At 46.7% G+C, this 22,633-nt stretch overlaps 2 protein-coding genes across 5 annotated transcripts in view; both read right to left on the bottom strand.

Annotated features, from left to right (window-relative positions):
* Nucleotides 1-1,087: 1,087 nt before the first annotated feature.
* LOC135298859 (multimerin-1-like) lies at nucleotides 1,088-10,827 on the bottom strand. 4 transcript variants are annotated; one of them, XR_010360921.1, is made up of 3 exons: nucleotides 10,733-10,827; nucleotides 8,280-8,688; nucleotides 1,088-1,292 (listed from the first exon to the last, which is right to left on the bottom strand). XR_010360921.1 is itself a non-coding variant. In XM_064416937.1 (3 exons), exons 1-3 carry the CDS (start codon nucleotides 10,057-10,059, stop codon nucleotides 1,276-1,278), a joined length of 531 nt encoding a protein of 176 aa, XP_064273007.1. In that variant the 5' UTR covers nucleotide 10,060; the 3' UTR covers nucleotides 1,088-1,275. The 4 variants fall into 4 exon arrangements, 1 of the variants encoding a protein (XP_064273007.1); XR_010360923.1 differs by lacking the exon at nucleotides 10,733-10,827 and adding an exon at nucleotides 10,201-10,289; XR_010360922.1 differs by lacking the exon at nucleotides 10,733-10,827 and adding an exon at nucleotides 10,101-10,205.
* A 44-nt stretch (nucleotides 10,828-10,871) lies between these two features.
* The window catches only part of LOC135298858 (E3 ubiquitin-protein ligase RNF213-like), a 45,025-nt gene continuing 33,263 nt past the window's right edge, over nucleotides 10,872-22,633 (bottom strand). Inside the window, exons 45-66 of the mRNA XM_064416936.1 lie at nucleotides 21,875-21,989; nucleotides 21,244-21,454; nucleotides 20,418-20,608; nucleotides 19,996-20,124; nucleotides 19,640-19,744; nucleotides 19,135-19,377; nucleotides 18,645-18,726; nucleotides 18,058-18,092; nucleotides 17,645-17,739; nucleotides 17,149-17,308; nucleotides 16,663-16,843; nucleotides 15,833-15,924; nucleotides 15,279-15,530; nucleotides 14,945-15,077; nucleotides 14,311-14,394; nucleotides 13,848-14,028; nucleotides 13,532-13,733; nucleotides 13,371-13,448; nucleotides 12,891-13,091; nucleotides 12,522-12,611; nucleotides 12,236-12,414; nucleotides 10,872-11,675 (exon numbers count right to left, since the gene is read on the bottom strand). Coding sequence (XP_064273006.1) covers nucleotides 11,522-11,675; nucleotides 12,236-12,414; nucleotides 12,522-12,611; nucleotides 12,891-13,091; nucleotides 13,371-13,448; nucleotides 13,532-13,733; nucleotides 13,848-14,028; nucleotides 14,311-14,394; nucleotides 14,945-15,077; nucleotides 15,279-15,530; nucleotides 15,833-15,924; nucleotides 16,663-16,843; nucleotides 17,149-17,308; nucleotides 17,645-17,739; nucleotides 18,058-18,092; nucleotides 18,645-18,726; nucleotides 19,135-19,377; nucleotides 19,640-19,744; nucleotides 19,996-20,124; nucleotides 20,418-20,608; nucleotides 21,244-21,454; nucleotides 21,875-21,989 — 3,193 coding nt within the window. The 3' untranslated portion in view covers nucleotides 10,872-11,521. The remainder of the gene's footprint in view (nucleotides 11,676-12,235; nucleotides 12,415-12,521; nucleotides 12,612-12,890; nucleotides 13,092-13,370; nucleotides 13,449-13,531; nucleotides 13,734-13,847; nucleotides 14,029-14,310; nucleotides 14,395-14,944; nucleotides 15,078-15,278; nucleotides 15,531-15,832; nucleotides 15,925-16,662; nucleotides 16,844-17,148; nucleotides 17,309-17,644; nucleotides 17,740-18,057; nucleotides 18,093-18,644; nucleotides 18,727-19,134; nucleotides 19,378-19,639; nucleotides 19,745-19,995; nucleotides 20,125-20,417; nucleotides 20,609-21,243; nucleotides 21,455-21,874; nucleotides 21,990-22,633) is intronic.

Here is a 22,633-nt window from a genome sequence, read left to right as displayed (position 1 = left end):
TCAGTGTGAATCCCAAGTGTGTGAGGGGCTGGGTTCAGCTGTAACTCCTTTGGTATAGGTGAGGAAATGATAATACAACCTCTGGAGCAAATTGGATGGGCTTGTCAGAGCCAGAGCAGACAAAATGTTGCCATGGTTATTGTGTCACCCAAATAAAGAGAACACTGTTCACTCTGAAGTACAAAGGCTCAGGATGGCTTTGTGGTCCCTCACAAGGGCTGTGGGCAGAGATGAGCGTTCAGATTTGCTGCCTGCTGTCATTAGGGAATGCAAATAAGAACACAAACATGAAAACAGAGGGGTGACCAAGTGCCTTAGGAACCACCTATCCTGCTTGATGCCTAAAAAGTTCTCCTGGGATTTCAGGCTGATTGTTTCCTATTCTGCATAATGGTTAGGCTGACTGATTTTATTGATCCTCACTTATTTTTCTGTGGTTTGCACTGTGAGTCCAGCCAGCTCAGGTACAGTCACAAGCCCATAAATAAGCTTCAGTGATTGATACAAAACAATCTTCACAGTGAACAATCGGCATTTTAGTTTTTAAAAATAGATAAAGTCAAATATAATTAGTTTGAAGACATCCGAAGAAAGATTTGAATGGATTCTTAAACAGTATAAAAAGGGAAGCATACATTTATTATCATTTTAAAGTATTCTTGTTTCCCATGTTTTAAATAGTAAAATGAGAATTAGTTTCAATACTATTTCTATTAGAGAAATTAGTCGACTAAGTGTTACTCATACATATGTGGTGTTAATCAGAATTCTTACTTTACCCCAATGAATCTGTTGTTTTGTGAGAGGAGAAAAAAAAAAGGGAAGAAAAGAGAAAAGAAAACCAGTACAACGACACAGAAATTATCTGATTGCTGGGGGAAAATAGTTCCTGTGAAGATGAGGAACCAGCTTGAAGGATTTAGAGGGAAGGGCTGCAAGGGCAAAGAAAGTCACATTAAAACAGAGATGCAGACTCTGGTGGATCATTTTAATTTCATCTTGAGAGTAATTTTCATGCCATTTAGCCATAACCACAACAGGAATAAAGAGGACTAGGCACATTAAAATTACAACGTCATACAAGGAGGGAGTGTGGCTTGTGTTTATTATATTTGATAACATTCAGTAATACAGTATTTTGAGTTAGTGCCATATCAAAGATTTGAGTGTTTATTGAAAAAAAAATGCAGTATGCAACAAGAGAAAGGTCTGCAGCACACTCATTCAGGGTCCATGGTACATTAAGAAACCATTAATTACAGAGAAAAAAGGATTTCAGGCCTCAGAAAAACCTAAAGAAAAAAAAAAAGAAAAAAAAAGAAAGCATGTTAGGATTGAAAACTTTCATGAATTCTTAACTGCTGTCCTTAACCACAAGCCATGATAAGTGCCCCCTGAAGTTGGAGGGATGCTCATGAGTGCTGCACATTTTTGTAATTCAGGCAGCCAGCACCCAGAGGCACATGCCCATGGACATGCTCCAGCACCATGGCATCTGGTGAAGAATGCTGGTTGGAAACTGCCGCGACATAGGTGCATATCTGTATGATCATTTTGAAAAATCTGGAAAGGAATGAAGAAAAATTTCAAGTGATGTCACATTGTTGAAAGGCAACATGGACCAGCCAGAAGACCAAATGCAGATTTTCTGATGTCACATCATCACTTGGATGACAAAACTTAAGCAACTGAAACACGATATTCCTGCATAAACACATCATCTTATATTACATTAAAAGTAATTTTCTTCACAATAAGTGTTAGGTGTATCCACCAAAGAAAAATTTAGCAACAGCAAGGGAACTTTATGTTTATCTGTACTATGTTATCATTAAGGGAGCTTTCTTTCCAACTTATACTCCCACTCTTAGTTTTCCCACTCCAGGATCTCTTTCATTGTTCGTGTTCATCTCTTTCATTGTTCAGTGAGCTGAAGCCAAGAATTTCGGCACAAATCTTAGACAAACAGCAAGGAGGTTTAGCATTCATGATGTTAAATGAGGAGATAAAAGTATATGGGTTTCTCTTCAAGCTGAGCCTGTATACTATCATTCCCTGCTTCTGTACAAATGGTTTCATTCACTATTCATATGCTGTAATGAGTAAAAATCAGCCAAATGACTGCTGAAAAAAATCACTTTCCATGTGGCCTGGGTTTAAGTTATTTATTGTATTTATTATGCTGAATAAGCAAAATTTTCACTTTTTTTTCCTTTTGGAATCTTTCAAGGGGCTGCATCCTTTGTTGATGAAAGCCAGAGGAAGGCTTTCCTTGAGGGCACAGTCCCACACCTTCTGTTAGCTATTGGTATGTATGGAACATTCATGGCTGCATTGAAGATAGTATTTCCCAGTGATTTTTTGATTTCACCTCCCCCTTCAGAATCCACGATGCTGCGTTCAAATACATCTACTGCACACCCTCCCACACTGCCCATTTCATCAGGGAACTTTCCAGCTATTATCACAGGTCCCAAACCAATTTAATCCCATCATCTGGTCATATTAAGAAAAGAGATCACGAGTCACCCCTGGGGATTGATGTCTTCAGCACCAAAACACAGGACCCTGCTGCTTGAGTTGTCACTCATTAAAGTGAAACGTGAGACCTCTGACCAGCAAATGCTCTGTAATGAGGCCCTGGGGCAGAGGCCTGCACTGACGTCACAGCAGCCATACCGCCTAAATGTGCAATATTTTGGAAAGGCTCTTTGACAATTCACAATTTCTGCTGAAGTTCTTGGTGAGCAGCTCCTGTCCAACTTCCCTCTCTACCTGAACACAGCATACCCTCAGCTATCCTCCAAGACACTCAAGATTACCTGTAAATTCTGAGCTCTGCTGGTCTCAGAGGGTCAGGTACATGCAGTAAGAAAGAAGAACCTCCAAAGAAGTTAGATCAGGATGCTCTTTGTGGACTGAGTCATCTTATCCTTGGGTGTACCAGAAGAGATTTTGTACTGCTGGTGTACAGGTTTGACTGTTTTCTGTATGACATTTTTCACCCAGGCACGTGACAAACCTTGCAGGGGAGCCAGGCTCCTGGTGATGAAAGGTCCTAAATGCTATCACATCCACTTCAAATACTTGTCCACAAGTCCCTAATTCCAGTATATCTAGCATCTTGAAGAAGTTTTGGATTGCAAACAAAAAAATTATACCAAACAGGTGGCTTTGCAGAGAACCCTCACTGAGAATGTCCTTGCCTCTGTTGCCAATTAAGTATGAGCTGGCCACATTACACTCAGCCAATACAGAGAAATCTGTCAGGCCAGTGCTGCTGAGCTCTGAGACAGTAATTACTGAGGGTAATTGAATAATGTGTTGTCATAGCAGTGTTTTGGGGGGAGAAAACTCAGGTCACATTAAAAAAATAAATATTGCTATGAAAAATTCTGCACATAAAGCATTGGCAAATCATGCATTTTTGCTTGCTCTTGGTTTGGTCAAATAAAAGTCAGATATTTTAGAAAACAACCCCTTTCTTTGCCAGCAATTACCAGCAGAACTCTGGAAAGAGAACTCCACAGAGTCCTGTTATGGTAAAACTAGGTTGGTAGGTCAGAACTGAAAAAGTCTTGCATAAAAGCATCTAGTTATTGCCAGGAAAATGCTGACCTGGATTTCACACAGATATTACAGTCATTCCAGTGTTATCTTCGTTTTCCCTACCAGATATTTCACAGACTGCTGCATTAAGGCAAACTGTTTCTGTGTGGTATTTTAGTTCAGTGAGCAGAATGCTGAGGCACATTGCACAGTGACACTTGAATTTGCTCAGATATAGCATATGGATTTATAAACACAACAGCCATTCATTTCACAGAAAATAATGTCTCTTCTGTAATGCCTGAAATAAAGCAATTTAGGACTGTCATGACTGGGGTCACAGCACAGGCAACTGGACATGAGAAAATAATAGTTTGCTTCTCAGATAATTGTGTGCTACATCCTTCATTGAAGTTATTTTTCACTCACATTTACCAAGCACCCACAACATTTTGCTGATATTTACCAAGTGTCAAAGGAAAGCAGAAAAGGAAGGAAAACAGCTGATTGTGCTGACTGTATCATACTCCCAAAATACAAAAGCTTCCTGTAAGAACACAGCAGTCTCTCTGCTAATTGGTCTCTACTTATCATAATCAAGAAGTAAACCCAAGAAACAGGAAAAAGATCACTAAAAGGAAATGATAATGAGATTGAGACTAGCATTTTGGAAGTCTGCTGTGGGGTGATTCTGCCTGAGTTGGAGTTAATTCAAATTCAGACATGGCTCTATCTACATTAAATTAATCCTCCCTGTGAAGCACTGCTTAACAGCAACTGGGAAGCTCCTCCATTTGCTAGAATAGGAGAAGTTGTGTGGGGTTTGAGTTAAATTAGGATTTTCAGAGCAAGAGGCAAATTCTGCAGATCTCCACTGTGCCAATAATCTCGATGTAACTATGCTATAATGGCATCTTTCTGCTGGCATTTCTGGCTGAGGCTGCTCCTCTGCCCAGTATTTTCTCTTTTCTTACTGAAGAGTGTCCTAAGACTCTGTGTCTGAATTATCTCCTTGGAGTAAAGATACCAGAGGGTTCAGATTAGGAACAGATCTCCGACTAAAACAAACATTTTATTGTTCATTAATGTTTCACAGCTGAGTAGTGTAGACAAGTAAAAGAGAAAGACTATAAATTAAAGAGTTAAATTGTCACTATTACTAGCAGAGAATAAAATATAGTTGCTAATTACACTTGGTATGGTGGTAATGAGAAGAGCCAGTTAATGCTCAGTTTTGCTACTCTTTGGGAAGGGAGACAGCCAGAAGCTCTTTTGGGAAATACACTGCCAATGCTGTGCAAACAAATCTCAAACAAATAATGAAGCTCTGTCAGTATCTACCGGGGGTTTTTTAGAAGCAAAATAAATATTCAACAATTTAATGGTCTCCTTATGGAAAAGATTGACTCCAATAGTTCAGCTTGGAAATTCTTCTGACCAGGAGGTAACCTAAAATCATATTCTCAATATTCAGTTGTCAGTATCTGCTTCTCAGGAAGCCCTAGGAGACTGCAAGAGCCTGGGGATCTACTAAACCACCCTGCTCACACAGGGTCAGACTGGTTGCCAGCCTATAGTTATTAATCACCCCTATTTTAGCAGCCTTAGGCTGACAGCAGGCAAAAAGCAAGGAGGAGACGGCTGTGCCCTCCAGTTTTGGGTGGGGGGAAGTGTCAGGGCTAATCTGAGCCACTTGGACTCCAGCAACTCTGCTTCTCTGTTAAGCAGAGATACCTAATAATTCCTGTGTGATGACTTTAGGCTCACCAAATTAAAAAGAACACAACAGCTTCATCAACTCATTAGTCTAAAGAGTAAATATGCAAATTTGAAGTCTGTGTCACCAAGCTGAACTGGAATAACCATCTCATTTGTGTAATTAAAACACAAGATGGAAAACATTTGAATAGGTTAATATTTCACTTGAAATTAAGGCTTGAATGATAAAGCAGCAATGGAAGCTTGCATTTCTGTTAGGAGTTAGAAATCTTGTGAAAACAAAATCATAAATAAGACACAAAGAAAGTGAGAATGAATTTAAATTACCTCTCACACAGGTGCACTGTTTTAAATGTATAAATACAACACAGCTTGACTCTCAGTTATTCATGTTGATAGGAGGGTGGCATAATCTGAATAAAGCAAAACCCACAACCAATACAAGACATGCAATAAGAGAACACACTCACGTTTGGAAAGCACAGCAGCCTCTAGATTCCCTAGGGAGCAGCACTAATAGCAACAGGAAAATGGGAACTGAGCTGAACTGAGCTAAACTGCCCTCACACTGCAACTCTCATTTCTGCAGGAGAACAGTGCATTGGAAAGTAGCACCAGTCACAACCCAAAACCAAGACTAATTAAGAGTTACTATGTGTATATATATGCATATTAAAAATATATATTTTTTAATGTTGTCATCTCCTTTTAGATATTGAAGCTGTCTTAAGATAATCACTTTTTTATGCACCCTGGGTTGCTTTTACAGTCAGTGTCAGGTGAAGTGTGATGCCTTCACCCCCCATACAAGTATTGCAGCCTCTACTTGACATAGAACTTTTCTTAAGTTTATTCCACCATATGGCAAGTCTGCAAAGTTTTATGTCCCTGCATATGCAATGCAAACTCACATTGTTTTCTTCTGATTTCAACTAATTACTTTAGAAAGAATTACCTCAGGGTCAAATCCTGAACACATTGAAGCCAGTAAAACCCCTAATCGTGTAGAGTAGGTTCAAATATTGAAAATATCAGAGTCAATGAAAATTGTCATTCACCTCCCTCTAGATTTTTTTTTTTCAGTTGAAAGGCAATCTAAGATTAAATACATTTTATAATTAGCCAATTATACCTTAGAATTTCTTCTATAAATTTTAGTAAAGGCAGCATAAATCTCTGGTGGTATCCTAGAACTTGCAAGAAAAAGCTTTCATGGAGAAGTAAAATCCACGCAGGCAGAAGATGGATATTTGTTAATTAGGGTAATGGTCTTGCTTCTTTAACTTACAGATATGAAATGTATGGCTTTGGTAGGCATGAAATTTGTTAAGTACAAAATCTCATTACCAATGGAAAAGTCAGCATAAACATTGCTATAAAAACACCTCATATAAAAATAAGGCTTCTCCACATCTGCAAAGAACTGCACTTTCTGCAAGTAAGCATATATCCAATGCTATCAAGCAAGTTATTTGTTAAAATTGAGTATAAATAATAAATGGGAAAGACATTAATTCATCAAAATGGAGTGAAAACCAGAGCAGGTGGCACCTTCCCATGCTCCAGGCAGGTAGCACTAGTGATACTTTCCAACAAAGTACATGGTGTGGGAAGGATCAAAGATATCTCTCATTTTCTCTTAATTTCAATTTTGAACAAAGATGTTGCATTTCCATCCTGTGCAGTGCCAGTTACAGACACAAACCAAAAAGGACTTGAGGAAGAACTGCAATTCTGAATAGCAAAATATTCAAATTTCTTTGTGCATTTTTAAGTGTGATTGCCTCCTTTCTCTAACTGAAAAGATAACCAAGCACTGAAATCCTTCAATGGGGATGACTTTCATCAGAAACCAAGCTACTCATGGGATTATGGCTTTAAAAAGGATCCTTTCCATTGATCATTGAGAAATGCTGTCTCTAGAATGGGAAGAGATAAAGAACTAAAGTGGAAAGGAAGGAAAAAGGCATGGAAAGGGAAAAGGAAACTGCCCTGGCTTTAGGACATGAACAAGAGTAATAGCTCTTACTATCTCTACATCTGCTTGCAATAAGGACCAAATATTGGTTTAGAAATGTTCTTAAGTTTAGGAGCATTTTACAGAAAATATTCAAGTCTGAATCTCCAAGAGTATCTGGACATGACTCTCTTATTAAGAAATCTTAATTTTAATGTGAATTAGAGTCATCTCAGTATTTCGAGTCACTCATCTACTCTTCATTTTCTGTATTGTGCCAGAAATTATATTTCCATAAAACATTATCTCATGCTTCACGCTTGTGATTTTCACTCAAGTATGATTGCAGAAGTCACAACTCAAGAATTTGTACTCCTGTGAATTCATTCATAACTCATTTCACATGATGGCATTTGAATTTAAGTTCAGAAGCAGATCACACTCAAAACTGCCTTTTTAAGAATGGCAGCTCCTGCTTAGCTGAGCTGCTCTCCAAGTGGACTGCAGCCAAATTTACTTCATTGGCTGGATTCCTGCTTTTTCAGGAACACACTGAAACTGCACTTCTCAATGAAGTCCTGAAGGAGCCAGCAAAAGCCTCATTACAGTCATTTTTGTTCACTTGCTCCAGGTTTTTGATACCTATCATCCCTGCTGACACTGCAACTCTGTATTGCTCTCCCAGCTTGCATACATTTTTTTCTACTGAAATTGCTAATTGAGATGCAGGCATAAAATTCCTGTTCTTTAGGTTTTGTCTAAACTGTCAGTAACTTTTTAAAGGTCAGGTTCTCAGCTGAGTTTATGTGCATGTGTATGTATCTTAAACTGATCAGAGGGAACCTATTAAAGTTAAATTGAGTGCAAAATCTCATAAGCAAAATAAATTTTATTGCAAGCAAGAGACTAATCTCAGGATCCTCTGAAACACTCTTCACAGCAGTCTTTAGACTTTTTCTTTACTCTCAGTCAAGTTCTGCCACTCAGTTCATCACAATGGTTACATCATCTTTATAAAACATACCTTGATTTTTAGTAGAGTAAAATGCATTACCTGGATTTATTGCATTATCCATGTTTCTCTGGCTTCGGCTTGCCAGGCTCATGGTGACATTTCCTCCCACTGTTTTTGCTGGAGAGGGTTTCTTTATAACTGATTTCAGCTGCTTGTGAAGTTTGATGATGTTGTTCATTGCATTTACCATGGATATGTCAACATGCTGTGTTAAATTTGTCAAAATAGTTCCTGCTTTTACTTCAAGCACCAATTCAACGAGCTTCTTGAGGCCTCTGTGCAGCAGGGGGATATCTGGCTGAGCCAATTTAATTAGCACAGGTATACTTGCGTTCACTTTCTGGACACTGCTGTTGGTGTCCTGAAACAGCCCCCATGCCTCATGAGCAGTCTTGTTCACGAGTGGAATGATGTACCTGATTGAAACACCTGAAGTGGATTGAAACACCTGAAAAAAACAAAGGAGAAATGTTATTTCCTGTGCACTGAGAGCACTCCAAGGAGAAAGCAGGGATGCTGGCTCTGGTGGAAGGAGAAATCTCTCTTGGTTCCTCAATTCTCCCTGTAAGGCATGTGCCTGACCCTGAAGCAGCAGCTTCCCAGCAGTGTGGGACTGCCAGTGCCCTGCACAAACCACAGGTTCCCACAGCCACGGGAGGCCTGGCTGCTCCCAGCTCCACATCCCTGCCCCAAGGAAAGGGAATGGATGCTCCAGCACAGCTCTGCCTGTGCCCCTCCCACCGCAGCAGCTCAGGCTCCGGAGGAAGAACAGCTTTCCCAGGACTCTGCAGCCAGAACAGCCCGGCGCGGGACAAGGGAAACACAGCACAGCTGAGGCTGGAGCTGGGGCTCCTCCTGCTGAACTCTGCACAGCTTCCACCAGGACAGGGACCTCTGGGAAGGCCAAGAACCCGGCCAGGCACGGGGCGGTGACGGGCACCATGTGGCAGTCCCGGTGCAGCACCTGGGGCAGGTACAGACAGCCCCTGCATGGTCCAGAGCTCCTCTGCTTCGAGCCCTCTGCTCATCCCTGTTATTCCCACGGACAGGTCAAAGGAAATGGCCTAAGGCAGCACAAAACAGATTCCTGCTTTGCCCTGCAGATCACAGCAGGAGATTCAGTTCATTAAAATCCCAGCAGACAGCATCAAACTTTATTTCTCTGCTTGCTAGAGTTTTTACAGTGAAAGATAATTTTTATAGCACTTTGAAAGCGGGGAAAGAGACCAAAATTCTTTATTAGTTCAAGTAAAATGACTGTGAGAAGTGAGACCCGTGGCAGGTTTGGAAAAGCTTTCCTATGTCACAGCCCATATTATCAGCTGGCTCCCAGCAAGAGCTCACCCACAGGATTCTGCACTGGGGCACTGCAAACACCTCCCTCTGCCCACGGGCACCGGCTCCCCGAACGGGCACGGCAGCTCCTCTGGACCCTGGGAGAGTTCCCAGCCATCCCACAAAACTCCTGCAGATGGGAGCTTTTTGCATCACGCCTTCCTAAACTTCTGTCTAAATCCTCACAGGTAATTTTTTGGTGGTTTTTTTTGTTTGTTTTTTTGGGGTTTGTTTGTTTTTTGGGTTTTGTTTGTTTGTTTGTTTTGTTTGTTTTTTGGGGTTTTTTTTGGAACACTCAGTTGGAAGGTTTGCTCAGCACACACAGAACCATGGCTTGGCAAGGAATGGTTTGATCGGGAGTGACCTTCCACACCCCTACCACAGGCAGGGACACCATCCATTGTCCCTCGCTGTCCCAAGCCGCGTCTAGCCTGCTCCGGGACACTTCCAGGGATCCAGGAGCAGCCGCAGCTCCTCTGGGCATGCTGTGCCTCTCAGTGACGCATTGCTCGCCCAGTAGCCCACCTGCCGCTGCCCACAGCCGGGCGGTACCCCGAGAGCCGGGTAGCTGAGCACAGCCAGGGAGGCACGGCTCTCGGCCCCGTCGTGTAGGATAAATCCACACCTCCCACTCTCTGCAGCCCGGAGAACAGCGGCTCCTTCTGCCACTCCTCGGTGTCCTGCTCCCCCACGCTGGCCGGGCCTAGTTCCTGCGGGACCGCCGCGCTCGGAGCGGGCCGCTCCCGGGAGCCGCCTACCCGAGCCCCCGTCCCGAACCGCGCCCCGTTCGCTCCCCGGGGAGCTCCCAGGCCCCAGCCGGGGGAGGCAGCACCGGCGGCTCTCGCCGAGGGTGCCCGTGCCTTCTGGGGACGCGGTGCCGGGCACGCCCGAGAGCGGCCGGGCCCCGCCCGAGCCCCGGTACCGCTCCCACCGGAGCCGCCGGGCCCGCCCGTCCCGGGAGCAGCCGCAGGAGCTGAATGAGTTTAGTGGGGAAGGAAGGGGGAGAACCGGGCTAGGACAAGGCGGGCCGGGCTGAAGGCAGCGAAGGAACCGCTGCCCTCGAGCTCTCTGTGCGGGTCCCACTGCAGCGGGAGCGCTGGGCAAGAGCCGGTTCTACAGCCAGCGCAGAAAGGCAGGCTGGAAAACATCAACCCTACCCCAGCACGAGGGCACCATGGTTTGTAAAAAAAGTCCTTCATGCTCCTCCAGTGGCTCTGGAGCTGTGCTATTTCACCCTCCTCCTCTATCGCCGGCCGGGGTCTATGTACAAATCAGGAACTAGGACTGCTAGGAACGTGCCTTGAGCCGTTTTATTTTCCAGCATCAGTCTCATTACATGGTTATGACAATGGGAAGATACCATCAGCTCACATCCCAGGCAGCAGACCAAGAACTTAAGGTTACGACTTTTTAAGTTTTTTGACCAATCACACAAAGCAAAAGCATGTTGACAGTAGTTCCATCCAATCACTATAAGCACACATCCCTTCGGTTAAAACAATGCTTGCTTATTTTGAATACAATACCTGTTTGTAAGCCTTAAAACATAATGCACAGAGCTCCATTATTAAGCTTAGAACTTCCTAACAGCTTGCTAGATATACTTTTCTGCAGCTTAGGGAGTTCTTCTGGACAAGCGTTAATACACAGACCATTGTTCAATTTGTCCTTACTTTTCATGTAATTTTTCTGCTAACTTATTTTATGGCTACTGCTTAGCTCTAATCACAGGTCTCCTGTCTCCAAGGCCTGCCTTTTGCAGCTTTCCCAAAACCCTCTGATTTTATAAATTCACACACTCCTCCTCCACAGCTACTCTCCTCTTCACATCAGGTGTAAAAACAACAGCCCCAAACCCAAAGAACAACCAACAAGCCCCAAACAAATGCCCCGAGTTGCAGAAGCCCTGACAGGGGTGTTGTGGCATTCTCTGACAGGGTTCTGTCCTAACTGTCCCTATGCTCCCTCTTGAAGACAGCAGCTGCTTTCCAGGTACCAGCAGCATGAGACAGAAGAATCTCATCTGGGAATGTGTCTTCCAGCTCCACAGCTAATTCAGAGTCTTTGGCATCAAGGTAAGGCACAAGTGATTCCTTCAGGCTGGAAGACAGAGCAGAATGGCATTAACATCAGGGGTACAGCAAACCTCAAGTGCCACCATATGAGTGCACTGCAGCACCCAAAATACTCAATACACAACTGAGCAGGGGGTTGTGTGTGTAGTGAGAAGGGTTAAACAGCCAGGTGGAGGCACAGAGGCCAGCAAGGGGAGGCTGCAGGGCACACCTGAGCTCTAGGGCTGAGCAGTGCCTGTGCAGAGCTGTGTGCCTATCCCTGAAGGCTGGCCTTGAGCACCATGGAGATTTTTTCCAGCCTTAATGAGTTTGTGATTCTGTTATTTTATCCAAGTGCCTGCAGAAGTGCTGGTGTTTGTGCCCTGGACAGCAGCTCCTGGAGTGTTCCAGCAGTGTCTCCAAGACAGACTATGTGAGATGGAAGTGACACCTGCCAGAAATGGGTATGGATATTCCTAATGCTGCTGCCTGGACCGTGTCCCCCAGAACATGTGTGTGCCAAGGGAGTGTTCCCACTCTGTGCATGCTCAGAGGCAGAGAAGCTTCAGTTAACAACTGTGGTGGCTTTGGGTGTGTAATTCCTACCTCCACGTGGGTTTGAATTCCTCCACAGCTTGGACACTTCTCAGCTTCAGAACGATCATTTCATGGAGCTCCTGCAGGAAGGTTTCCAGCCTGGAGTGGACCAGGAAGGTGTGCAGGAGCCTGACAAGCTCTGGGGTGAGCTCTTCTTTGTAGTCAGGACTGACATCTGCAAAAGGATCCTAAAAATGCAGCGAGGGGAGAAAAAACCCAAAGACACATTTGAACAGCTGCAGGCAGAGCAGAGCAGAGCAAAGGAGGTCACACAGAGGTGCTGGGGATGCCATACCCTGCCGAGGCGTAGCAGCTGCTCAGATTTGTGGGAACACAGGAGCTGCCACAGGGCTATACTGTGCCTGAGCTGGCACCGTCTGAGGGCCTGGAAGAGAAGGACATCTGTGGATGGGAGGGATGTCCTTGGAGCCTGTCCCCAGCCTGCCCTGCCCAGGAGTGCTCAGCACAGAGCTCATCCAGCCCCTTGGCCTGGGTGGACCCCCATCTGCCCTCTCACCCTTCCCCATCTGCCCTGAGTAAGCCAGTTTTTGATACCACAATAGGCGGTGGGAAAGTGAGAGGGCTGTGTCACACAGGCTGGATTTAGCATAAACCAGGGCAGATTTTACCCCACAAGAATCTGAGCTTTGCCCTCAGGACTCACCTGCAGCACCTGAGGGTTTGTCTGATCCCCCCCCATCTTCAGAACTTGCTCAATGTACTCAGTCAGCAGCATGTCAGCATTCTCACCAGTAATGGCCAGGAAGCGCAGGGTAGTATCAGTGAGGGACAGAGCATCACACACATCACTGTAGGATTGCAGCTCCCCAGTGATTATATTCATCACAGAACTGGGCAGAGCACTCTGAAAACCACAAAGTCACAGTTTAATACTGTTTTAGAGCCATTCCTTTTTCTGTTCCAATTGCTCAAGTCAAGGAAGACAACAGAGGCCCAGATTTAGGAAACTGAAATGCCGAACTATCTCCCTTCTCTTTGTAAATCCTGACTGACAGCACAAGGTCAGCTTGCACATACCCAAGGCATGCTGAGAAACCTTTGGATGGACAAGGCAAGGCACAGAAAACCCTTGCAAAAGCAGGGATTTCATGCTTGCCCTGCTTCCTGCAGTGCAGAAACCCACCTGCTCCAGATTGTTCTTAACATCACTGAACAGCTGCTCATAGTTCCTGTCATGTCTGTACACCAGGGTGGGGATTCCCTGTCAGGAGAGAAACCCATGGATGTGAAGCCTGGAATGCTGCTCCCAGTGCCCTCCTGGCTGCACAGCCCTGCCCCTCCTACCGTTAGCGTGATGAGTGGCTTTCCCTGCAGGAACTTGCTGATCACTTGCTGCTGGATCCTCTCCAGATCAAAGTCCTGCAAGGTCTCCCCTCCCTTCTCCATGCTGTACTGGCAGTTGGACAGGATCAGAGGGATCAGGTCCCTCTCCACCTCGTAACTGATCAGGTGCAGGTCGGCCACTTCTGAGGGGCTGACCAGGTACCTGTAGGGAGTAAAGGGCCTGTGTTCAGAGGGAGAGGCCTCTGTGGAGCAGGGAAAGCTGCCTGAGAGGGAGCAGGGGATGCAGCAGAGCCCAAGGAGCAGAGCAGCAGCACACCTGTCATCCTCCTTGGTGTCTCTGGTGACAGAGTATATGAAGTCATTGTGCAGCCCGATGAGATAACTGGCCAGTGCCGTGGAGCACAGCCCCAGCCCCTGCCGCCGTGGCAGCAGCACCTCCAGCTTGTTGTCCAGGCTCAGCTCAGCATCACAGTAGCTTTCAGGCAGCTTGATTTCCCCTGAAATACAGACAGCAGTGTTTGAGGAGGCCCAGAGCCAGCCCAGGCTGAGCAGGAGGAGGTACAAAGCTGAGAAAAGCTGCGGGCTCAGAGTTAGGGACAAGCATGAAAGGGAACAAGAATACTACAACAGGGAAACAAATCCCTCCCCTTGTACCTATATTCTTAAAATTCAATGGCTAAGCCCAGTTTTGAGGATATGCCTCAGCATCAATTATTGGAGGAACCTGAATTCAGAACGAGAAGTAGTGGAGGAGCAGGGCTGGGAAAGAAGCTGCTCACCATTGGTGTCCAGGGAGCTTCTCAGTTTGTTCCAGACAGACAGAAACACATTCACTCTCCTCTCTAACAGCTCCCTCATCACACCTGAGAAACAACATAAATATAAATCCATCAAACATCTTTTCCTGGTGAAACTTTCCGATGCAGGGATCTTCAGAGCACACCACTGAACTCCAGGCAACTGCTCCAACTGCTCAAGAGACTAAACAGACACCAAACACCTTTCTAAAGGTATCAAATGGAGTCATCTGCTCAGTTTGTTACTTTTCCATTATTGTCTGGTCCCGGCCCAGGCCACAAGGATGGATTGGTCCTTGGTCTGATTCCACATGACCTTTATTTACTTTCCCATAAGTACTTCAAAACGTTAGTAATTGCTCTTTAGGCAAGCCCTGTTCTAGGGCTGAGCTTAAAATGCCAAAAGAACCACTGCTGCACTGCACAGAGCTCCCACTCCTCATAAAAAATCTCCTGTACCTAATTCCCTTTAAAGTCATCTGGTAACTTTTCCAACCCTATTCAAGTCTCCAGTTCATTCAGGCGAGAACTAAAAGGAAAAGGAGAGTTTTCCCCTTCACAAGACAATCCAGCATTTTCTGTTTCATTAATTACAACTTTGGCAGAGTCTCCTCACCTGAGTGGGGTTCCCTGAGGAATTCCCCAATGGAGCAGTCTTTCATCTCTGCTGTGTTCTGGAATTGCCTCACCAAATCTTTCTGCAGAGCCAGAATCTCTGGTAGGAATTTCACCAGCCTCAGCTCACTTTCCTGGAAGAGGAATGGGAACCTGTGGGTAAGGCTATGCTTGGACAAACCAGTTGGGAATACTTTTATGGTATTACTTCTTAAATGTTTAAAAGACAACAATATCTTCCATGTTCATTCTCAAGATCACAGCAAGTACTGAGAAAATCCAAACATGGTTTAGTCCTGGGCAATCCAAGGCTCTCACCCCTGTGCCAGCCCCACCTTCTGCAGGAACTTCCAGAGGAGAGGGACGGTATCCTTGGCATTCTTCTGCTGCACAACGTGGCTCAGGTTCTCCACTGAAACCCTCCTGCGGCAGCTCCACATCTTGGAATGGTGGATGTGGCTGTCCCCTGGCAGCTGGGACAGGAATGCAGCTGGGTCCCCATACACTATTTTCACTATGGGGTTGGAAGAGATTCTCTCATCCTCTTGTATCCGTTGGTTTAACTTCAGAAGCTTTTTATCCAAATCCTGTATTTAAAAAATAATAAGTTATTGGATGCTGTGAAATACCTTCAAAAGAGGTACACCATTTCTGCTTTTCCAGCTATACAAATTCATCCCAGAACAACTCCAGTCTCAGGCTCCCATTTCCCCAGGTAGAATAAAGATGGCTAATCCTTAACCTGCAGCTGTGCCATGCATGGGCTGGCTTTAGGAATGGCCAGGTGAACAGTGCAGCACACATATTACAACACACATATTACAACACACCAGACTTCCAGTGGATTTTGAACTGCTCAGCTACTGACTCTGTATAGCAGATTTCTCACCTCCAATTCAGGAACAATAATTGTGTTTGCAACAATTTCTTCCCAATTGTTTCTCTCCTCCTTGGTGGACAGAATCTCAAACTGCACCAGCCCTGCAACAGGAATGTTTCACCTCTTACATCTGCAGCATGTCAGTGTAAAGAAAGCACAGATTCACAGGTACTAGAAGCTAATTGAGTATCTTGGTCCAGCTGGAGAGTGACACCCAAAGATCACACAGTGAGCCAGGTTTCCAGGAGCTTCATGTGAATGATGGGGACATTTACACAACTCCTTCATAACCCCAGAAATATTGAACAGATTGTCCAAGCTCAGACCATGTCCAATGACAGAGTGAAGCCTGGAATACTGACTGGTGCTGTCCCACACTCCAAATATGGGCTATTTACACATTAATGCCTCTGTGCCACAGCAACTCCAGACCCCACTGTGAATGCCACTGTGCCATCCCTCTTCTCCCAAAGAGCTTCTGGTACTCATTGAGAGGCAGCACTGAACAGGGATTGCACAACAAGATGCTGTGCTGGGAAGCAGCCCTGCTCAGGAGCTGCAAGCTCTGCCCATCTATCATGACATTGTTTTGTCAATAATTCATTTTCAGAGTTATCGACTGCACCAAACCTTGCAAACCTCACGTACTCAACTGAAAGAAGCAAACAGCCAAAAATTCTTCCCTCCCTACAGTAAGAAATAAGCTTCAAACTCTCTATTTTGCTCTTCAGCTCAGCTGCTGATGTTTAGGGGTGAAGGAGTTTATCAGCAAGGTGGTTGCATGGCCACAGCTTTTCAACCACAGCCCCAGGTGTGACAGGGCAGGTGGCTTTTCTTACGGTGGCCTTGCTGCTGCTGGGGGGCCTGCAGGAAGCTGCTGAGCACCAGGTGCAGGATGTTGATAGTGTCATCCACACTCTTCCCCAAACTCCTGGTCAGCTGTGCCAAGTCCTCCTGAATGTGCTGCTTCAGGAAGCTCATCACATCATTCACTGTTGGCTTGATCATCCTTCCCAGGGACTAAAGACAACAAAGACAAGAGTTGAGCACAGCCAAAAACATCCAGGGAAGCATAAAGCACACAGAGCTCTGTCCTGCCAGGCACCCCCATCTGTAGGATTCCTGGCACCTGTGCCCATCAAGGCAGGCCTGGGTGGATGGGCCTGCATGGAAGTGCAGGAATTAACCAAAATCCCCAAAGACCCAAGGGAATTTGCATCCTGACAGACTGCCCTGGTTACTTGGCAGTATGATGAAAGGACCAGCAGCATACAAAGGTTCCCCTACATTTTGTGTGACCACTTAGAAGCATTTCTGGAAGATACCTGAGGGTCTCTGGAGGCTCCCAGCAGCATGGACAGGTGGGTGAGCAAACGGAGCAGCACAAAGACCGTGGAGGACATGCCCCTGTCAGACATTCCCAGTGTCCTTCTGTGCTCAACATCTGCAAGGATGTGGCCAGTCTGAGTTCTGTCTGAATGATTCCTGTAGGAAAGTGCATATATGTTGGTTTTTTTTACCTAGACAAAAACCACACAAGACATCTCTGATACCCAGCAATGCCTTTTGGTCCCATAATGTCTTTGAACACCATAAAAGCTGCCAATTCAAAGTGCCACAGGGGAGTGAAGGCTTCCAGTCAGTTTTGTGCACAGAAAAGCAAATTTCTTTGGTTTTGCTGCCTGATTACTCTTGCTTGGACATCTCTTTCTTACACCTTCCAGAGAGCAGCATGAAGTGGTTGGTACCTCTGGCCTGTGAGGGCACCACAGGCAAGTCCCACATCATTTAGCCCTGCAAAGGCCATGCAGCAAAGCCCACCTGGACAGACGGAAGCCCTCCACAGGCTTGTGGTTTCTGCCTCCAATGGGGACGTGGCATTCAGGACAGCGGCTCTTTTCCATGGGGCGCCCACACTGGGAAAAGCAACAGGAGAACACTGAATTCCAGAGCAACAGCTTCTCCAGCAGAGAAAGGGAATGAAACAAAAATCCAGCCTCTAAATGGTTAATTCAAACCCTGCTACAAACTGGGCCTCTGCCTGATGTTTCCCAATCTGTGGTATAAATGCTGGGGGTATGCTAAATTTTACATTACAATGACAAAATGATCAATAATATTGAGTTTAGAAGTAGAACTCTGTGCATCAGAACATTAAAAACAGCAAATAAAATAAAACAGTTTGTTGCTGAAAACTTTATCTGCTTAAATACCCACCAGTCCCAAATTCTTACCTCTCCCACAGTGCAGGGGTGGCCATTGGCACATTCTGTGAAGAGAGAAACAAACAGGATAGTATTCTCAGACAGATTTATACAGCCCCTTCCTATGGACCATCATCCTGGAGCAGGAAATATGCTTCAAGATCTAATCAAAAGCCCTGACCATCCCAAAGCACAAAGGACTGACAGGCCCATGCAGGAAGCCAAGGAATTTTTCAGTGTTGCTTCTCCTTGAGAAACAAGGAATCAAAGCTGGACAGATTCTACGGCTGAGGGCAGGAATGGTCTCACCCCCCATTCCCTGCTGCAGGAAGGTCCAGCTGTGGGAAGCAGAGACAAAGCTGTCCAGTAAGATGGCACAGTTCTCCTCTCACACCCTGTTCGTGTTGCCTTTGTGCCCTCTCATGCTCTGTGGACGGCAGCAGGCTGAAGACTAAACAGCACTGGGTGTCCTTTGGTGCATCACCCACACAAACTGTCTACAAATCTGGATTTACCACGGATAACTCATCCTGAGGAGTGTGTTTGTCCTCTCATTTGGAACAGTTTCACTCTCCAAACTCAAGGAATTCCTTCCCCAGCCAGCCAGCAGCACTCACCATACCAGTGCAGATGACGCATTTCCTTCCAGGTCCTTGCCTGAGCCATGATGTCCTCGGGCATCGTGGGCAGAAAGGAGTGCTGAAGAGGGAAAGAGGGAAGCAGTCACAAATGGATCTGGGAATCAGCTCTGTCCTGTAGCAGTCACTCACTGGGTCTCTGTTCACACTGGCAAATAAGAAATATCTGAGAGCAGACGTCAAGCAGGTGATGCAGATGCAGATTTTCAAATTCACCTTTGAAAATCCACTCTTAGAACTGTCAGTATTGTTAAAGCTTCATCCTGCTCAGGATGGAGAGGTGCCTTGAAAAGATACCAGGCCAGAGCCTGGTAGTGTGCTAATTAACCCCAACAGCACTGAAGTAATTCCCCCCAGTGTTTCACAGCTCAACCAGTGAGTTGGAGCATTGCTGTTGAGAAAGAGGATCCAGCAGACACAGGCAAGATCCAAGGATGAGCTGAAGTGGATGTGAGCTCCGTGCCCTCACCTGCATGGTGTGTGGCTTGAAGGCCAGGTTCCTGAGAGGCTGCAGGACAGGGCTGTGCCCACAGAGCAGCACGGCAGCCATGTGCACAGCCATCTCCACCAGGGCTCCCTGCTGGCTGCGGCCCTGAGGCTGCACAGCCAGCCCAGACAGGGTGTTCTTCACCAGGGCAACTGCAAGGAGCTGCAGCTCAAGGGAATTCAGCACTCGGGAGCGCTGGATGAATTTAGTCATCACCTCTGTTTGCTGAAAGCACAGATTGGAAAGAGCTAAAGCCATCAGGATAATGCCCCCACCCAAACAAATAGCACTGGCAGCTGCTTCCCACACTGGGTTACCCTGCTCCCAAAACCTCCACAGCCTGCTCAGCTCCAGGCCATCACCCTGGCTGGGGCACAGGAATCAAAGCTCCTCCACCACTGATGCAAATCCCCTTCCTCCTTACCCATGAAGCAGGTTTGCTACAAGCTGCCAAAGGGGGGTGCTGCTGCTGCTTGGGATGTCCTACCTGCTTCTTGGGACGAAGGCTTGGATTTCCATACAGGACAGTAACCTCTCGGAAGATAGCGAGGAGCAGGTGGGCAGATTTCAGAGCTGGAGGGCTGCTGGAGGCCTGGAAAGAACCAAGGATGTGGGTGGGAACAGGCCAGAGCTGTCCCAGCTACAGTGATGGGATGTGCAGGTGGGAAAGTAAAGAAAATGTGCTTGAGCACGAGCCCCAGTGACCTCCCAGCAGGGGCCCCCCTGGTGCTGGGAACAGACACCGCCCAGAGGGACACAGCAGAGCTGGGGCCATGCAAACCCAGCAGGGACCTGGAGGGAGGACAGGGCCCAGTAGGGGTCTGAGGGAGCACTGGGCTGTACCTCCTGGGCTTCAAGCAGCCCCTGGGCCGTGCCCTCCATCATGGCTCGTCCCACGGCGTCGCGCAGGGCCCGGTACCGCTCCCCACACACCAGGTACCGGTCGATGTGGTTGGACTGGCCGTGCTGGACCTGCCAAGGGAACATACATGCACAGCACTGGGGACAATCACCCAGCTGGAGGTGGCATAATCTCCTCTTCCTCCCAAGCACTGGGGCATTTCAGGCTCCCCAGAGCATCAGCAGCAGATATGGTGCTGCCAGGAGAGACTCCATTCACCCGACAGCCAGGACAAGCCACCTCCCAACCACTGCCACTCTGGCCTAATGCTAAGGGACACACAACAGTAGGAAAACCCCAAAGCAGCACAAAGTGAAGGCAAAGAGGAGACCAGAACCATCACCAGGAGATGCCTCTTGTCTACCTGCTGCAGAATTTCTGCTGGGAACACCCAGCTGAACTGTGGCTCTGTGACCAACTTCTGAGCAAATTCCATCCCGTGCTGGCTGGCAATCCTCCTGACCAGGTACACACAGTGCCAGTCGTTCCTGGCAAGGCTGCAGAACTTCTCCACGTTCTTTAGGTAACGCTGCTTCTCCTTCATCTGCTCTGGCTCTGGAGGGCAAAAAAGAGGTTAAAACAAAGAGGCAAAAGCACATCCCATCCTGTCAAACTTTTCTGTCTGCCCCAGCTGTAGCACCAAGTTCCTGTACTAGTACTGTGTTATTACACAGAAGAAATTCAGAGCCCTCCTTTCCTCAGGGTGTTGTCTGGAGCATATCCTCACCCAGATTTCAGACAATGATTCATTTCTTTGACAGGGAGGTATAAACTCGTCAATATAAACTCTTAATCCCTTCTAGCTGTGCAGAGCTCTCATTTATACAAAACAATAACCCTTACAGCAGTCCTGGGTCTCAAGCAGCATTTATGCTTTAAAGTTCAATTTAGTGGGCTCTAAATAAATCTCATGGTTAGCAACAAGAGGATAAAATCAATCTCCTTCCACACGTGTTAACTGCTATGTAACTACACTGGGGTCACCAAGCACAGCCTTTCTACCAGTTACAGAGCACTTCTAACACATGGTACAGGGGACAGACAGTGACTGACACCCCCAAGGAAAAAGGGAGTTGCTGCTCTCCTTCTTGGCCATGCACCAAAACAGGTCCTAGCAGAGCACAGGGCACTGCCTGTGTCCAGCTCACCCGCCCTGCATGCAGCACTTCCAGCAGAGCAATCAGACTCACCCTTGTGCTGCTGCAGGTCAAAGATGAGCTCTGCAGCCCTGCTCAGGCACAGGCGCACCTTGGCCACGGCCTGCAGGTATTCCACAGAGGCTTCCTGGGGAGCCCCGCTGCTGCTGGCTGGCAGGTAGTTCTCTGGAAAGCCTCTGTCCTCAGGCAGACTGTTTCCATGCCCACATCCCACGCTGTCCTCTAACTTCTCACACATGGAATCCTATAGAGAAGCCAGGACACTGGTGAGTGGCAATCTCACTCAGCCACCCCTGTGTCCGCAGGGCACCCAGCCTGCCATGAGCACAGCAAACCACCCCTGAGCCTCCAAACCATTCCTAACCCTCCAGCCCACCCTGTCATGAGCACAGCAGACCATCCCTGAGCCTCCAACCCATCCCTGCACCCTTCCAAACCACTGCTATTTCCCCCTCATCTTAAAACTCTGCCATGTCACCAAACACTATTTTTAGGATGTGCCCCAGCTGTCCTACACTCCCAAGTCTTGGAGCTGAGCCAGAGCCAGGAGCAGACTGAGAATAACAGACATTCCATGTTCCAGGATGCCAAACTCTACCTGTCTGTTCCTTAGCAAGAACACGAATAGTGATTTTAACTACAAAGTCACTTGCCCAGCTCTTACCTCCAAGCAGTTGACAAACAGCAAGTAGAGCTCTTTTTTATCATTTTTCTCTAGAAGCTTGCTGTGCTCCACCTGGGACAGGTAACGCTGCACATCATCTTTCACTTCATTGAAGCTACAGGAGAGAGAGAGAGAGAGCCCCTGACACAGCTGCCATGCTGACAGGACTGCCCCTGCTGTAAATCACAGCAGAGCTCCCAGAGCTGGCGGCGTCAGCTCTGGATCCAGCTGCAAGATGGAGAAGCCCTTGTGATTTTTTGCAAGTGACATTTGGGAATGAGCCAGGCTTTGATCACCACCAGTGTTCAATGAGCACTTCCAGAGAAAAAGGCATCTGGTTCAGGAGGTGGTCACACCTGAGAAAGGGCTTTTGTGCCCTGCCTGCAAAGGGAGGCTAGGAGGGCTGTGGGAATGGAGAGGTCTCTGGAGCAGACATAAGATCAGTTTAAATCCTGATTAAATCTCAGTGAATGAGGAGTTTTGCTTTACTGACCTCGATCAGAGCAACTACTCAGCCACCTTGCAGAACCCAGGCATCCACCCTCAGCACAGGGTTAGTGAGGGACAGCCAGGTAAACCTTGCACAGGCTGCTCACACTGCACCACAAGCCCCATGCAAGCCAGCCAAACTGCATGACTAATACAAAGGGATTCAGATTCAACGAAACTCAGGGAGGTGAGGAGAACAATGGGATGGGTTTGATGAGGAACAGAGCTGAACCTGGCCCTGTACCTAACCTCCCTCTGCTGAATATGGTT

This window comes from Passer domesticus, chromosome 4 (assembly GCF_036417665.1).
Source record: "Passer domesticus isolate bPasDom1 chromosome 4, bPasDom1.hap1, whole genome shotgun sequence".
Taxonomy (NCBI): Eukaryota; Metazoa; Chordata; class Aves; order Passeriformes; family Passeridae; genus Passer; species Passer domesticus.
The sequence above is the reverse complement of the archived record's forward strand: the minus strand, read 5'-3'. Positions and strand labels throughout refer to the sequence as shown.

Excerpts from the sequence above, each read along its gene's own strand:
- LOC135298859 (XM_064416937.1), bottom strand. The coding sequence starts at position 10,059 with ATGCCCAGAGGAGCTGCGGCTGCTCCTGGATCCCTGGAAGTGTCCCGG. Across the intron at positions 8,689-9,954 it reads GGATGGTGTCCCTGCCTGTG|GTGTTTCAATCCACTTCAGG; the intron begins GTAGGGGTGTGG and ends TGTTTTTTTCAG.